Consider the following 18,598-nt stretch of genomic DNA (forward strand, 5'->3'; position numbering starts at 1 on the left):
ATTTTCATTGTGATTTTCATTCCCAAACTTCTTTAATATTTTCTTTGTGTATTTAGTTTGATGAATGAAGATACCTTCCTTAGTTTGCTTGATTTGTAATCCGAGAAAGAAGTTTAGTTCTCCCATCAAACTCATCTCGAATTCTCCTTGCATTAAATTAGCAAACTCTTTGCAAAGATTATCATCTGTGGCACCAAAGATTATGTCATCTACATATATTTGTACCACTAGCAGATTTTTGTCTTTTCTTTTCAGAAAAAATGTTTTATCTACATTTTCTTTACTGAAATCATTATTCAGTAGAAATTTGCTTAGTCGATCATACCAAGCCCTAGGTGCTTGTTTTAATCCATATAATGCCTTATGTAATCTAAACACATGATTTGGCAATTCATGATTCTCAAAACTAGGAGGTTGCTCTACATATACTTCTTCCTCTATAAAACCGTTTAAGAAGGCACTTTTTACATCCATTTGATACAATTTGAAATCCATGAAACATGCAAAAGCTAGAAGTAATCTAATTACTTCTAATCTAGCCACGGGAGCAAATGTTTTCTCAAAATCTATCTTTTCTTCTTGATTGTATCCCTTAGCTACAAGTCTAGCTTTATTTCTTATGACTACCCCATTTTCATCTAATTTATTTCTGAAGATCCATTTTGTTCCAATTACAGAGTTATGCTTTGGTCTTTCAGTTAATGTCCATACATTACTTCTTTTGAATTGATTTAAAATTCTTCATAAGTCTTAGGTTCCAATTGTGAAACAAAAGCAAGATAATCATTTAAATTTCTAAGAGAGGATCGAGTTCTTACCCCTTGAGATGGATCACCAATGATTAAGTCTTTAGGGTGTCCATATGCATACCTCCATTCCTTTGCCAAGTCTTGAGATTGTGGTGGCACACAATCATTTTCCATCTCTTGATTTAGCACGTCATCAAGATTCAATTTTTCAAAGTCAATAATTCCTGCATCATCATCAAGAATATTTTCTCTCCTAGGAGACTCACTATCAGACTCATCAAAAATGATATTAACTGACTCTTCAACTACAAGAGTTCTTTTGTTGAATACTCTATATGCCCTGCTAGATGTAGAGTATCCTAAGAAGATACCTTCATCTGACTTGGCATCAAATTTACTTAGATCCTCCTTGCCATTATTTAAAATGAAACATCTACATCCAAATACTTTAAGATATTTAGCAGTTGGTTTCTTATTCTTCCAAAGTTCATAAGGAGTTTTCTTGGTTATAGGTCGTATTAAAATCCGATTTAGAATATGGCAAGCAGTACTTATAGCTTCAGCCCAAAAGTACTTTGGAAGACTTGACTCGCACAACATTGTGCGTGCCATTTCTGCCAAGGTCCTATTTTTTCTTTCAACAACCCCATTTTGTTGAGGCGTTCTAGGTGCTGAAAATTGATGTGAGATATAATTTTCATTACAAAATTCTTCAAAGTGTTGATTTTCAAATTCAGTTCCATGATCACTTCGAATTGCTATTAAGGCGAGCTTCTTTTCAGTTATGATATTCTTATAATATTTTAAGAATGCTGAAAATGCTTCATTCTTATATGCAAGAAATGAAACCCATGTATATTTTGAAAAATTATCTACTATAACTAGTCCATACTTCTTCCCTTCTAGACTTGCGGTTCTAGTGGGTCCAAATAGATCCATGTGTATGAGTTCAAAAGGCCTAGTGGTTGATACTACATTCTTTGATTTGAAGGATGATTTTGTTTTCTTACCTAATGAGCATGGTCCACAGATTTTGTCCTTTTCAAAGATCAATTTTGGCATATCTTTTATTAATTCCTTCTTGACTAGTTTTGATATTAAGTCCATACTAGTATGTCCTAGTCTACGATGCCAAAGCCAACTTGTTTCTTTTTTTTTTTCTTCATTAGTAATTAAACATAATCCATTTTTCTTGCCTAATTAATGAAGATCTACCATGTAAATATTTCTTTGCCTTTGCCCTACAAGTACGATGCTGTTATCTTTACCTTTATTACAAAATTGACTTATGCTAAGTAGGTTATGTTTCAAATCATTAACTAATAAGACATTTTCTATAAAGGTAGATGGAGTAATAAAAATTTTACCCTTTCCAATGATAAATTCTTTTCCATTGTCTCCATAGGTTACTACTCCACTCTTCTTAGATTCCAAGGTGACAAATTGTTCTACGTCACCTATCATGTTTCTTGAACAGCTGCTATCTAGATACCATCGTTTATCCATCTTATTAGCTGCAAGACACCCCTGCAATCAAGATCAAGAGTATGCTTTAGGTACCCAAACTAAGTTGGGTCCTTTAGGGTTAGTACTTGATGTTCCTTTTGGAACCCAAACTTTCTTATATTTACGCTTGTAATTATTACTCAATTTGTTGTAGCTAGACTTTCTATAGTTACATTCATATGCTTTATGTCCTAATTTATTGCAGCAATGACAAATTATATTTTCATTTTTGGCTTTCACAAATATGTTCTTTAAGTATTTTTGTTTCCTATTTGTTTTATATTCCAAACCAGCCTTATCATATACTGCCTTTTGACTATCAAGAATCATATTTAGTTTAGTTAAACTAAGTGTAAACTTGTCCACAAAGGATTTGTATTTTTCTGCATCTTCTTTTAGCTTGATATTTTCAGCAATTAAATTCTTAGTTTCATTTATGAATCTCCTACTTAATGTTTCATAGTCATTAGATATTTTCAGCTTATTTTTGATAAGAGATTGATTTTCATCTTTTAGAACTTTATTTTTATTGATTAATTTTTTGTATTCTTCCATGAGTTCTAAAAATGCATCATGTAATTCTTCAACAGTAAAATCACATTCAAGTTCAGAATCTACCTCATCGTCATTGGCCATATGACAGATTTGGGCCGTCTCTTGTGGATCTTCCTCTTCCGAACTTGACTCCTCACTTTCACTCCATTCAGCCATGAAGTTCTTCTCATTCCAATCCATTTTTGGTTTGGGAATGAGTGTGCCCTCTATACTAATTGTGGGTGTGTGTGGTCCTCTAGTTATGATATTCCACAATTCATAGTTTAGAGCTTGAATGAATATCCTTATCCTAGCTTTTCAGTATGTGTAATTTGAGCCATTAAATAGAGGTCTATTTGTGGATTGCCCCTCACTCATAGAACATCCTACTTGGGTTGTCATGATCTTTGTCTCTTGATTGTGAGATCAACAATACTATGTGAGCACCTTGCTCTGATACCACTTGTTGCCCAAGGTGACAAGCCAAGAGAGGGGGGTGAATTGGTTTCTCTAAATTTTTACTATCTTAATTTAGTCAATCGATAAGTGAGTGAAGTTAAAACCAATACACAATGCAAACACACAAGAAGTATAGTGGTTCGGTGCTCTCCTAAGCACCTACGTCCACTCCCCAAGCGATCCCTTGGAAATTCACTATAATCCCGCAGATTACAGTTGGATTGTTTTTCGGGCTCACAATCCAAAAACCTTTACACTTTGGTTTTCCGGGATCACCAAAAACCTATGTTGGTTTTACGGGCTCACCAACGAACCTTCACAATTGGTTTTATAGGTTCACTAATAAACCTATGTTGGTTTTACGGGCTCACCAACGAACCTTCACAATTGGTTTTACGGGTTCACCAATAAACCTACACCGTTAGTTTTACGGGCTCACCAACAAACCTTTACAAGGTGATTAAAAGAGAAGAAGATTGAAACTCCTAGATGAGCAAATATAACAATTATAAGCTACAAAGAAGAGTTTAGAATATAGTTATCGCTTGATGAGACTTCTCTCTTATTTGTCAAGAATGCTTCACTCTTCAAGGGTGGATGGAGCTCTTAATGTCCCTTGGAATCTGCTCAACCACTTTCTTTTGACTCTTGAGTGAAGCACTTGGATGAAGAAAGTTAGGGCTCTTGTCTTTCTTGTGTAAGCTTTTTGATATTTTGCAAAAGGATGTTTTCTCTGATGAATAGTGTTCCTTTAAATTGTTTTCCTCATCCATTGGACACCCCTCATTGGTCAGATTTCAAAAACTAGCCGTTACTTGCTGTTGGGAGGACAAAAAGTACTTCTGCAGAATTAGCCGTTATGCTTCTGCCCATGCTTGGGTCGACCCAAACTTTCCTGGGGTCGACTCAACCCACTGTTCATCAGACTTGGGGTCGATTCAACTTTCACTGGGGTCGACCCAACTTTCACTTGGGTCGACTCATGCAACATTGGGGTCAACCCTCTCAGGAAACACAGAACCTTGTGTTTCAACCTTCCTTCACTTGGGTCGACTCAACTCTTTTTGAGTCGACTCAAGGATCAGTTGGGTCGACTCAATTTCCACTTGGGTCGACCCTCTCAGGGATTCCAGAGAATCGATTTTTGAATGACATAGCCTTTGGGTCGACTCATGTTCAGTTGGGGTCGACTCAAGGTTGGGTCGACTCAAATTCCATTTGGGTCGACCCTCTCAGGGATTCCAGAGAACTGTTTTCTTGAGGCTTGAAGATGGGGTCGACTCAGCCTTTACTTGGGTCGACCCAAGTACTGTTCATCCGTGCCATTTTTGCAGAAGTGTGCCAGATGGTTCCTTGATGTGCCGGGGTCGACTCCACCAATTTTGGGGTCGACTCATTCCACACTTTGCTGCAACTTAGGGTTAGATTCATCCATATAATCAATGAAATATTCTTCAAGCAATTTTGAATATATGTCATGGTGGTGCTATATACTTTTAACAATGAAAATTACTATCATTTTCTTGAGAGTACGTTTTACTTGAAACTTTGCCGAATTAAAATTTAGAATTCACTATCATTCTTCAAGCAAATTTTATCTTATTATTAATCATTGAAATACATCTTGATCTCATTCTACTTATGTACCGAGAGTGACGAACTTAGTAATGATGTATCATATTACCTTGTAAAATTTAATTAGATATTCCTTCAATGGTTGAGTTAATCATCAAAATACCACTATCATCCTCAATCTCTCCCTTTTTGATGATTACAAAATATTGAGTATGAGCAGATTGTTACTTAAGTTAAAATCCGGTTTTAGAAGAGCTCAAGTTGCTGAATTTCAGCTTTTCAAATTTGAGAGTGAAGTCTCCCCCTTTTTCATCCAAATATTGCCAATTTAATCTTTTTGATTTACTCCCCCTTTCTTTTATATTTGGTTAAAGATGAAACTTCAAAAATTTGAGATAAAACAAGAGTTTCAGATTATGTATCGAGGTATGAGAAGTACGTGCCAAATTCTGAAATTTGATTTCAATTTGAGACTTTAACCTTTTCATTGTTACATATTACTCCCCCTTAAGTGTATAATCTTTCCTATTATCATTTTCAATCTTGTTTATCAACTTATTTCTTTCCTTACTTCTCCCCCTTTTTGTTATCATCAAATAGGTGCATGGCAATAGATAAGTAGACATAGTAAATAATAAACATTCAGATTTTACTGATCAAACATGGAACATTGTAGTATATTAACACCAAAAATACAATGTTTTTCAATCAAAGTGCAAAGTACATGATCAACACAAAATACATATGAGAACTAGATAAATCCTAGGCACTAATCAAGGTGCTAACATCAGCCTAGGGGGTATCTAATGGCTGTGATCTAGTCCTCATCCTCCTAGTATAAGTAGCGAGGGGAGGTCGAGCCTGATAGGACTGAGTCTAGCGTGGACCTCGCTGAGCTGGATGACTCTGTGCCGATACCTCTAACTCAGCTGCTCGGGGCACAGATGGACCATGAGCCTCTCTCTCTCCGTAATGCTTCTACCTGCTCTCTGAGATCGCTAATCTCAGCAGTCATGCTATCCATCCTGCTCCATATCCCATCAGAGAGTCCTCACGTGAGCTGATACAAGCTCAGTCATCCTACTCCAAAACTCCTCTGTACATCCCGTAGGTGTGGATGACGAAGGTCCAGCCTCTGAAGGTGCTGTAGGATGATCCGCAGGCTCCTCATCCTCAGGGATGGGGTCTCCAATCTCTGGTGCATCACCCTCTGGTGCATGTATCCTAGCTCCTGCACGCACCCACTGCCCGTTCACCTTCTCATAACCCATGCGAATAAGGGATCGTGCAGTGTACGTGTCAGTAAATAGTAGATGCCTGGAGATCTCTCCCTCTACTGATATGTCATGCTGTCAGAAGACCAGGGTGAGTATCATACCATAGGGCAAGGAGACTTTCGAATTGCATATAACCTTTTTCATCTGTCTGATCATCATATCTGGGAGGTTCAGGGGAATGTCCTGAATAATGTGCTTCATAATGACTAAGTCTCGCTCAGAAATGAGATCAAATCTTTCACTCTTCGGAAATAAAATCCGACCTATGAAGTTGTGCAACAACCTCATCTCAGCTGAAAGAGAGCTTGCTATTACATTTTCGGAATAGTCGAAATCATCGTTCTCAAGGATCAATTGTAGAGCTCTCAACTTGTTTTCATGTTTTTCTGGCGTAGCTCCTTCCCCCAGGGGAGATGAAGCAACTCACTCAAGCTTTCTTCTGAAACCCTAACCCTTACTCCTCAGACTTCAGATATAAGCCCTCCCATTCCAACTTTCAGGAAGGCATAGAACTCACGAACCAATCCAGGGTAGATCACCACATCTAGGGAGCAAAGATACTCCCATCCTTGCCTTCGGATCCAATCACCCAACCGGAATCCTTCCTGATCCAAGAACTCGGAGTGGATCCTTCTTCCCATGGTAACCGGTCTTTCCGCATATTTTGCAAGTTGGACGGAAGGGGAGGGAGGAGGAGGCTCTACACGTGTCTCACCTTGTGGAGGCACTGTAGAAGACTCTCTAGCATTTCTTTGGACACCTTCCATTGGTCAGATTTGAAAAACTAGCCATTACTTGCTGTTGGGAGGACAAAAAGTACTTCTGCAGAACTAGCTGTTATGCTTCTGCCCGTGCTTGGGTCGACCCAAACTTTTCTGGGGTCGACTCAACCCACTGTTCATCAGACTTGGGGTTGACTTAACTTTCACTGGGGTCGATCCAACTTTCACTTGGGTCGACTCATGCAACATTGGGGTCGACCCTCTCAGGAAACACAGAACCTTGTATTTCAGCCTTCCTTCATTTGGGTCGACTCAAGGATCAGTTGGGTCGACTCAATTTCCACTTGGGTCGACCCTCTCAGGGATTCCAGAGAACCGATTTTTGAATGACATAGCCTTTGGGTCGACTCATGTTCAGTTGGGGTCGACTCAAGGTTGGGTCGACTCAAATTCCATTTGGGTCGACCCTCTCAGGGATTCCAGAGAACTGTTTTCTTGAGGCTTGAAGATGGGGTCGACTCAGTCTTTACTTGGGTCGACCCAAGTACTGTTCATCCGTGCCATTTTTGCAGAAGTATGCCAGATGGTTCCTTGATGTGCCGGGGTCGACTCCACCAATCTTGGGGTCGACTTATTCCACACTTTGCTGCAACTTAGTGTTAGATTTATCCATATAATCAATGAAATATTCTTCAAGCAATTTTGAATATATGTCATGGTGGTGCTATATACTCTTAACAACGAAAATTACTATCATCTCCTTGAGAGTACGTTTTACTTGAAACTTTGCCGAATTAGAATTTAGAATTCACTATCATTCTTCAAGCAAATTTTATCTTATTATTAATCATTGAAATACATCTTGATCTCATTCTACTTATGTACCGAGAGTGACGAACTTAGTAATGATGTATCATATTACCTTGTAAAATTTAATTAGATATTCCTTCAATGGTTGAGTTAATCATCAAAATACCACTATCATCCTTACGTGATTATCTTAAAAAAAATGGTATAGTTTCACAATGGACTCCTCCTGGTACATCTCAGCTCAACGGAGTGTCAGAGAAGAGGAATCAGACCCTATTGGATATGGTCAGATCCATGATAAGCTTCACTGACTTACCCTTATTCCTTTGGGAAGATGTCCTACTTTCAACAATTTATATATTGAATAGAGTTCGCTCTAAGTCTGTTCCTACCACACCGTATGAGATATAGCATGGTAAGAAATCAAGTCTTGGTCATCTCAAGATTTGGGGATGTCCGGCCCACGTCAAGCGGCAACAGGCGGACAAGTTAGAGGTTAGGACAGTTAGTGCTCGTTTTATAGGATATCCTAAGGAGTTGTTAGGATACAATTTTTACGTCCTAGAGGATCACAAAGTGTTTGTGAGCCGATATGCTGTCTTTTTGGAAAAACAATTTATCCTTGATAAAGGCATTGAGAGAAAAATTGAGCTCGAAGAGAAAGTCTCTAAAGAGCAACGAGCCACTGTGCCTATAGAACCTATTCATATTGAGCCAATACACGTAGAACCTCCTCCACCTCGTAGATCTAGTAGGATTTTCTATCCTCCTGAAAGATACTTAGGTATGCTTACAGGGGAAGTAGGGAAAGTGTTCCTTATGGGAAATAGGGATCATTCTAAGGGTCCCAATACCTACAACGAGGCGATGTTAGATATCGATTCCGAGAAATGGTTGGAAGCGATGAAGTCAGAGATGGACTCTATACATACCAACCAAGTTTGGACCTTAGTAGATCCACCAGAAGGTATAGTACCTATTGGATGTAAATGGATCTACAAGAGGAAATTAAGTTCGGATGGCCAGGTAGAGACCTATAAGGCAAGGCTAGTGGCGAAAGGTTATGGTTAGCGCGAAGGCATTGACTATCGGAAAATCTTTTCACCTGTAGCCATGCTGAAGTCCATTTGAACATTGCTTGCCATTGCAGCATATCATGATTATGAGATATGGCAGATGGATGTGAAAACTGCTTTTCTAAATAGATATCTTCAAGAAGATATCTATATGGACCAGCCTTTAGGTTTCACTTTCAGTGATAGTGATCACAAGGTCTGCAAACTGCAAAGGTCCATTTATGGACTAAAGCAAGCATCTCGGAGTTGGAACACTCGTTTCAACGATGTAATCAAATCGTTTGATTTCATCAAGAACGAAAAGGAACCATGTGTTTATAAGAAATTTAGTGGGAGGGTTATTGTATTCCTCGTATTGTACGTAGATGATATCCTCCTAATTGGGAATGATATTCTCATGCTTATTTCGGTCAAGGTATGGTTGTCTAAGGAATTCTCAATGAAATACCTTGGGGAAGCATCCTACATTTTGGGAATTAAGGTCTATAGAGATAGATCTAAAAGGATGCTTGACCTGTTATAGAAAATGTACATAAAGGAAGTGCTGAAGAGGTTTAGCATGGAAAATTCTAAAAGAGGATTGTTGCCTCTGGATTCATCTTTCCAAGAAGATGTGCTCCAACCAAGGTTCGCTGTACCGATCGGTACCGGTCGGTACCGAGCGTACCGTACCCGTACCGATGGGTACCGGTATCGGTACACCCATATCGGTACGCCTGGCGTACCGCATACCGTACCGTACCGACACTCGGTACGCCTATACTAGTGCGGCACCGGTACGAGATTCGGTACCGGTATGGCGAACCTTGCCTCCAGCACATCTGAAGAGATTCAACGCATGAGCAAGATCCCTTATGTTTCGGCTATAGGGAGCCTCATGTATGCCGTGCTATGTACATGACCTGATATAGCACATGCTGTGAGTGTTACGAGCAGATATCAGTCGAATCCAGGCGAAAAGCGCTGGACAGCTGTGAAGAACATTCTTAAGTACTTGAGAAGAACTAAGAATATGTTCTTGTTCTTTGGAGGAGGATCAGAATTAAAGGTAGAAGGATACACAGATTCAGACTTTATAACTGACATTGATGATAGAAAGTCTACATCAGGGTATGTGTTCTTGTGCAATGCTGGTTCGGTAAATTGGAAGAGTTCCAAACAACTAATTATTGCAGATTCTACCATAGAAGCTGAGTACATTGCCACCTTTGAAGCTGCAAAAGAAGCATTCTGGTACAAAAAGTTTGTTGAAGAGTTAGGCGTGATGTCATCATATGCCATCACACTCTACTGCGATAATAATGGCACCATAGCATTGGCTAAGGAGCCGAGGTCTCACCAGAAGTCTAAGCATATAGAGCGGCGATATCATTTGATACGCGACTACCTAGAAAAGAAGTATGTAGAGGTGTAGAGAGTAGAGTCCACAAATAACGTGGCATACCCATTTACTACAGTTGAGTCAGCAAAAGACAGAAGTACATCTTGAGAAGATGGGGCTTAGATGTATGTTTGATTGACTTTAGTGCAAGTAAGAGATTGTTAGGAGTATGCCCTAGAAGCCAATTTGGCAGACGCATTGTAATTGTTCTGGAAGCATGAAATTTGTACTTGATATTTTATTAATTAATAAAATCAGGCATTTTGTTCATTCATGTTATTATGTGTGCATGAATTGTCCTAGAAATTAATAAGATGATAATACATATTCTCAAGAGTTGAAAATTTAAAGCATGTGTAATTAATAGTTAATTCCTGAATAACTCCTGATCGATGGATCATCACGAAGGACGGTGATCGATCCGATGAGATTAGTGCACAGATCACTTTTCTTGATGGACGAGTCTTAAGTCCACAGTGTGGGGACACTGGGGTGATTGTGCAAGTGCTTGTTAGAGAATAAGGGTACTGAGCGTGACCAAAGCAAAAAGTCATCTGGATGTCTATCCACTCGTCAGTGACTTACTTGATGTTGCAGTAGTATGACTAGTACTTAGATCTGCGATGCCTCAGCTAATCACGGTGAGGTTGCTGTAGTTTGACGAGCACATAAACATGGGCCCTAAGGATTCTTGTGGTGCAGATTGGCTACAGTAGGTTTACTATCGGATTAGGGTTGCATCAAGATGGGATCTATCGACCTTGATAGATTAGGAATGATCCTATGTGATTTATGAGACTAAGTTTGAAAGACCTTGGCCAGGGCAGTTTAAGAAAAAGAGTTTTCCAATTTCGAACTTGAGTCAAATAAATTTGACATAAGATAGACGATAGGGTTTGACGAGTTATCCATAACCTCCGACATGTCGGGATCCATGATAGAGGTACTGTATCATACGCTAACTGCATCTAGAGGTTCATCCATTCTGTTCTGCTGGGTTGTCACTATATGCTGCTAGGTGTCATTAGTGGATTGTGAGACTCGAAGGCATGCACTTGGTGATCAGTGAATTCTAAGAGTAGAGTTGAAATCATTTCAACCCATTGAAAGGAGTTTCGATGATATTATGATAGAGATCATAATATATCTCACTATCAGTCAGAATAGAGCCTACGGGGTCACACACATTAGAGGTTTTGATCGTTTCGATGGTTGGAGAGCGATTTAGGATCGCAATTGATCTTGATTTTCAATTTAATTAACAATTAGAGTTAGTGAATCAAAGAAGAAGGATTTGCAATTGGATTGCAATTTAATTGGACCTAATTAAATTAGGCTTAACCTTATTGGATAAGGATGGGAAGGCCTAATTAATTAGAACTCTTTATTAGATAAGGAACTTAATTCATGAAGTCCAATTTGGATCCTAATTGGATTAGGATTCACATAAATCAATTTGGAGGACACATTGGGTTCTAATTGGATTAGAATTCAATTGATCAAGTGGGACCATGTAATTTCTAATTGGATTAGGAGACTCATTCACGGAAGGAAGGGAAAGATCCCTTCCTCTATGCGTGTGGAGCAAAGAAGGAAAGAGGGAGGGCGTCTTCCTCTTTCTCACACGCACAAAGAAAGGAGGGGCGTCCGCCCCTCCTTTCCTTTCATGGTCCACATGCCAAGAGGAGGATCCGCCCCTCCTCCTCCTTGTTCATGCGGATTGCCACATGGCATGAGCATGTCCCTTGGATTCTTTCCAATCACTTTTAAGTAAGTGTTGTGATAGAATTAAGTAAGGGGTGTAGCTGATTTTAGAGGGATGAATTAAGGAGTGCTTGATTCTTGAAATTATTCCTTGTTTGTATAGGCATGAGCTGCCTATTTAAAGGGCCCTGGCATGAAGCATTGAAGCCTCCTTGTAGCCGGCCACCCTCCCTCCTCCATCCCTGGCGTGAGCAAAGATAGAAGAAGAGGTGTCTTCTTCATCTTCTTCCTCCTCCTTCCTCTTAAAGTAATTAAGGAGTTGATTAAAGGGAGAGGAATTCAGGCATCAAAGGTGATCTCTGCAAGGGAGCTAGCACCTCGGTGAGATCTTGGAGCGATCTGTACCTCGTGTGAATACCTGTAGAGGCCGGACACTTGTGCGGCTTCGAGCAAACCAAAAATTCTATGATAATCAGATAACGGTAAAGTTCTACCCGCTCAAAGGTAAAGATTAAATCTTTATAAATTCTATACAATTAGAAATTGTGGTAGATCTGAAATTAATCTAGTCTTTAATTTTAATCTTCCTTTTAGATTTCATAAATCTGAGTTAGAGAACTCTAGAAAATTTTTGAAATCTACGTTCCCTAGAATATTCATGAGATGAACGAACCCTGCGTGTGTCTTTCCGCTGTGATCGTCGCAACGCATGCGGGGGTAACCCGACATTTCTGTCATATTCCATTTATGGGTCTTGACCATGGGAACCAGGCTATTTGGACCTGGTTGAAGGTACAGTGGTCTAATTCTTAATTTATTTTGCTTCGTGGGATCTCACTGCCTTTGATTTCTTCATTTCAGATATAAGGGTTTCTGCACATGGAACCTTTTCTTTCATTGCCATTTTTTCACTTTCTATCCTTGTGATCTCAAAAGCCTTTCATACAACATTGCCTGTAGACAACTACCAGTCATAGCAAGGTTGGAGATCATCATTTTGAGTGTATTGATCATGGAAGAAAGTGCAGCTGAATGATCTACTCAAATAGGATTAACTTATTGTTTTAGAACACTAAAACAAAAGATCTTTAATATCCAAACACTCATGCATCTAGTGAGGACAATGACACCAATCCAAATGGAAAAAGCTAGAACAAAAACACGCAAAAATAGTTAGATGGTAGTGTTTTCCACCACTTGCCAAATAAAAACTTGTTATATTCTCTGTGAAGGAAAAAAGAAAGGTTGGTTGAAAGAGTGGGAATCAAGGTCTGCTAAAGCAATACCAAGATCCATACTGGTAGGTAGCCGATTTGGTGTGGTAGTGTTACAGTACCGTACCGACACAATACGCAATGGTGCGCCCTTTCCGAAGCAGCATGCTCTTTTTTTAATATTTTTTAAGTTTAAATTAATGATAAATATTTTTTAAATTTTTTCAATGATTTTAAGTTTAAAAATAATTCCACCAGCAGGCGCATTGACTTATATAGGAACCTGGAGGGATCAAATTAATCCGATTATTCATATGCTCGATAGATCTTATGCCATGTGTCAATATCCCCTACAACAACCTTGGGCAATCCCTTGGATCATTGCTTCCAAACATTTAATCATTACTTCAAATCTCCCGCTAGCAACGATAATGTTTGGGGAAGCTCATCGAATGCCAAATAATAAATAAAACAACTAGAGCAAAGTTTGTCGTATCGGTCGGTACCATATCATACTGGACGTACTGTACCATATCGGTACCAAACCGGTACGCCATCTCGTACCGTACCGATACTCGGTGTACCGATATTGTAATAGGATGGTATTGGTACAGGGTCAAGCATCGAGACGGCGAACTATAGACTAGAGCTTTCTAGAATGCTCTAGTAATAACTCAAAACTTAAAGGTCTGCTTAGCTCATCAAGCCAGCTCAATAGCTCAATCTATAAACTCATCAGCTCAACAACTCAATTCAAAGTCTTAGCAACTTAACAGCTTAGGTCATCAGCTCAGTAGCTTGTCCCTAATAGATTAGATCTCATGGCTTATGTTATCAGAACCAACAGTTCAATTCAAAATGGTGAATCAGTGGGGGGCAACTGTTACACTAGGGCAAGAGCCGACCAATGAAAGACTATCCCCTGTCCACCAAGCGAGCTCCAACCGACCCAAACTGGAACTAATCATTCAAGGCTTGCCACATGGTCCACCTCTTCCGAAACGTTCAACGGCATAACGATCTCAACTGATCCAACAGAAAGTCGTTGCACGCCAACAGTCTTAATTGGCCTAATAGAAGGTTGATACCTCCCAATTGACCCAATGAGGGGTCAGTACATCTTAACCAACTCAACAGAAGACTGATATTTTGTAACCAGCCTAACAGAAAACTGGTACACTTGGAACAAATCTCTAACAGATTCTACTAGGCTCCCTCTATAAATATGTCTACCCTAAAGGACCCGAGGGTAAGCTGAGGAGGAAGAGGAGACGCTTGATCTATCTCCTTTCTCTCTCTTTCTCTCTCTCTCTCTCTCTTTTTCTCTCTCCCAAAACTCTCCTGTTTCCTTAAGATCTTTGCTTGACTTAAGCATCAGAGAGTCTCTCGCCGGATACTTTATGGCAAGTGGACTTTTTCTTGTTTCAGGTTGGACACAGTGTCGATTAGCCTACTTTCGCAAACCTGCAAGGGATGCTCGCTGACCCTCCCCAACTGGAACAACGGAGACTCAAATTTCTCTAGCCATCTCTTCATCTTTCTACTGGGATTGGCTCGCGCTCAACAGCAACAAAAATCATACTACAACCTATAATTCTTCGACAACTATTCAACAGAATTATTGTACATAATATTGTACTTTCAAAGTCATAAAAAGAACTATTGTTAGTGGTACCTCAATGATCCCCAGATCCTGAGGATGCACCTCCAGAAATTTAGTTCAACTCTCACCAATTACTCCAAAAGGTTTCATGATGATGGTAGTGGCCTATGTAGATTTATAAACAATTTTACCCTGGAATTTGGAATTAAGTTTCAATTGAAAATAAATGGTGTTTATGACATGTTCAAATCATTGTACAAATCAAATTCATAGGAATGTCCAAATGAAGGTTCAGTGAAATGATGTAGAAAAAATCGAAACTAAAATTTCCTAATTGAAGATTGAAGTACTACGAAAAGAACAAAGCACATAGTAAGAAGTTCTTAATTGACTCACACAATTCATATTTCTTAAAAAAAGAGTTAATTATTACCCTTGAGGCTACGTAAATCTTCTTTGTTGATGCAAATATGGGGACATATACCTTCATAAGTAAACTAGATGAGACTACTTACATCCTTGAGGTTCACATATCCCACTTGGCAAAGGGTCTGAAAGTTCTTATCAACAATTTGATTGAGGCTGCATATAGCACCTAGCTAGGGGTCCCCAAATATCCTTATCAAAAATTCCAATTAGGCCAAAATACCACCTAGGTAGAGTTCGATATATTTTTTCAAGTGTGATGTTAGTTTTACATTTGAAAGAATTTCAAAAATGCTAGATGGAACATTTGCTAGAAAGCTTCAACGAAAATTAAATAAGGCGGCGTAATTATGTTTTAATTTTTAAATACTAAAACATTTATCAATTTTTGAAGGTTCATAAATTCTTTTAAAAAACCCAAAAATTGGTAACTCAAGTAAGAAAAGTCTCATACATTAGTCTCCAAGGCATATCATCTATTATCATAAAACTAGATGGAACATTTGCTAGAAAGCTTCAATGAAAAATAAATTTGGTGGCATAATTATGTTTTAACTTTTAAATACTAAAACATTTATCAAATTTTGAAGGTCCATAAATTCTTTTAAAAAACCCAAAAATTGGTAACTCAAAAATTAGGTAAGAAAAGTCTCATACGTTAGTCTCCAAGGCATATCAACTATTATAATGCTATTTAGAGCTTAAAGCACCAATAGAAGTGTTCATATTCCAATCTTTTGTGCTTATATAAATTTGTCTTATATGATTGGGTTATCACAAGGGCTAATGTGATAAAATGGTAGAGGTGAAATTGAGGGTATTGAAAATGTCTGTACCAAATGATTTTGGAGCAACTTGAATGGATGTTATGTCAACATGATTGTATCATGTTATGCAAAAAAAGATTTGAGAGGTTATATCACATGATGAAGGTGAATGATGGTGTTGCTTGGGCTTTGGATTGAGTCTAAGGGTTAGAAACTTAGAATGCTGATTAATGTTCAGACAAACCCTGGAAGTGTGTGAGAGAAATTGACAATCTTGCATTGAATGGATTTCAACCTGGTTAGTAATTTATAGCAATGCATGTTCACATGGAATATTTATGGTTGGTTTCAGGTATGGCTGTGGTATGAAGCAAGGTCTATTGAATCTACAGGATGGTCTTGCTCAATATAGGAGCAAAAATTTTGGATGTAGGGTTGAAAAAGGGTGACATGAAAAGCTATGATGGGAAGTGTTGAATTATGTTTGGTGAATGTTGCATATTAGAGTATACAACCTGACTTGGGTATGTTGGCAGCAACATCCATGCTAATTTGTTTGATCATGGGCATTCCATGGATTGCAGAGTCAATAAGTATGAAGAATAAGTGAATAGCTCTTCAGTGCATATGACTATGCTTTAGGCTTCAAATTAATAGCAATTAGATCCATTTCATATGCAGTTAGGTGGATAAGAATCCCCTAGCTCTTGCAATTTGTTCTAGCCCAACTTTAGACCAATGGCACCTTTGAAAATCCTTTAATTCCAAAATAATGATTCTATCACCTTCTTGGCTGATGAGAAGATGTATAAAGTGAGAATGTGAGATAATAAGGTGCAAGAAAGTTTGAACAGAGTTTCTCTTTTGAAGCAGATAATTCGAGTGCAAAAAATTTCAAAGCTCTAAAACATGAGGAATCACCTAAACACCTGTTTTAAAATCTCTTTTCAAAAAAAAAAAATTTGTGATTAAAAATACTGTAAATATGTGCTACTTGTTCTTTCAGTTTCTTGGGCATATTTTCTAACTAGCTGTTTTATATTTGTCTCCTTCATTATGGTACTTACCAGGTAGTTGCAGCTTTCATGATGATGAATACTCTAAACAAGACAAGTTTTGGGGCTTTCTCATTATCTGTCCCATCACCTGGAGAGCTTCTCCAGATATTTGAGATTGCTGCTCCAGTGTTTATAACAATGACATCAAAGGTTTTGTGCTCAATTCAAGTTTGTTCATCATTGATGTTTATTCTTGTTTGCTTTGTAGCTGAGACATGTAAGCTTCAGGTGGCCTTCTATTCCCTACTCACTTATTTTGCCACATCAATGGGAACAATGACTATTGCGGCGCATCAGGTTTTTCATGATCGTTTCTGATTATTCAAGTGCACCTTTTTTTATCTTGTATAATTTATAAAAAACATCATGGGCATTTCTTTCTTTGGTAAATTTAGGTTATGATTAATGTCTTCTGCATGTGCACTGTCTGGGGTGAACCACTCTCTCAAACTGCTCAGTCATTTATGCCAGAATTGATACATGGAGTTAACCGCAGTTTGGTGAAGGTTTGAAACTTCTATTGCTTGTAGAATGTTATGCATCATGGTTAATGGCTTAATGCAGTCTCCTCCTAAATATTTAACTATTACATTAAGGGGCCAGATTTCAGTTTTTGTTAGCATGCTGCTTAATCTCTCACTGAGTGTAGGCAATAACAAATATGTAAATGCGGTCCTTTGTCAAAGTCGGCCAGTTCTTTTAGCAATAAATATATCAGCCAAATGGATTACGTTGATAGGACTCATACTCTCACAGCCTGCTTCATCAAACTGAGCTTCCACAGCACATGATGTTCTGCTAAACATTTTTTTCATTGCTACCTGAAACAAACTGAGCTGCCTTAGGAATAATATTAGAACCATACTGTGATAACTAAGGAAAAGTGGCTTTATGCTTGTTATGCCTTCTAGGAGATTTCTATCTGTGTTGCTATTTGTTGTGCTTCTTTTGTATTACTGATCTTTTCTTTTACAAGTCAATTGCTGTTTTGGAGTTCAACATTTTTTGCAACCATTTTAAAATGTTCTATAGCACATTTATGTTCTAATTGTGATCCATATTGTCTATGATATACTGAAATGTTACCTTTATTTCAGGCACGAATGCTGTTGAGGTCACTAATTATAATTGGAGCTATGACTGGATTGACTTTGGGAGTTGTTGGGACATCTTTCCCATGGCTCTTCCCTTATCTGTTTACAACTGATCACACGGTCATTGGAGAGGTTTGCAGTACATTAAGTCATTAAATTTGGGTTTATCAAGCTTCTCTTTGAAATATTTCATTAGCATTCTCTTTCATGGGCATTTGTGGTTTGGAAAGACTTCTATTCAAGTCAGTAACTATGATTAGGGAAAAGAGAGCGATCAAACTTTTTACTCATGGAATCCATTATGAACAGTTATGACTTATGATTAACTGCAGCTTTTTTACTCATTTTTCTGCATACTTGATTAACTTTCTCTTGAAAATAAAAAGGTGCACAAAGGAACTTCTTGCATCTAATTTTTCTCTTTTAGTTATGCAAAATGATATTCTTTTCCTAGGTTCCATCTATCTTTTCAAGGAAAGCAATTCTTTTTTCCCTTTGATGAATTTGGGTTTCCCAACCCCTTTCTCAAAAGCAAAGGACATGGATGGTATTGGCTGGACACTTATTTTTTGATCAACTCTATAGAAAATTTTCCATGTTATTGTGTAAGAGTGGAGTTGTAACCATTCTTTTGACCTAGTGG

General features: G+C 38.3%; 1 protein-coding gene across 2 annotated transcripts in view; it reads left to right on the plus strand.

Annotated features, from left to right (window-relative positions):
• LOC103697272 (protein DETOXIFICATION 46, chloroplastic) overlaps positions 1–18,598 on the plus strand; it is a 69,945-nt gene that overhangs the window by 33,469 nt on the left and 17,878 nt on the right. For both annotated transcript variants that reach the window (XM_039116390.1, XM_039116389.1), the window contains exons 7-10: positions 16,874–17,011; positions 17,090–17,158; positions 17,257–17,367; positions 17,959–18,087. In XM_039116390.1, the coding sequence (XP_038972318.1) occupies positions 16,874–17,011; positions 17,090–17,158; positions 17,257–17,367; positions 17,959–18,087 (447 nt within the window). The remainder of the gene's footprint in view (positions 1–16,873; positions 17,012–17,089; positions 17,159–17,256; positions 17,368–17,958; positions 18,088–18,598) is intronic.

Source organism: Phoenix dactylifera, unplaced genomic scaffold (assembly GCF_009389715.1).
Source record: "Phoenix dactylifera cultivar Barhee BC4 unplaced genomic scaffold, palm_55x_up_171113_PBpolish2nd_filt_p 000090F, whole genome shotgun sequence".
NCBI lineage: Eukaryota > Viridiplantae > Streptophyta > Magnoliopsida > Arecales > Arecaceae > Phoenix > Phoenix dactylifera.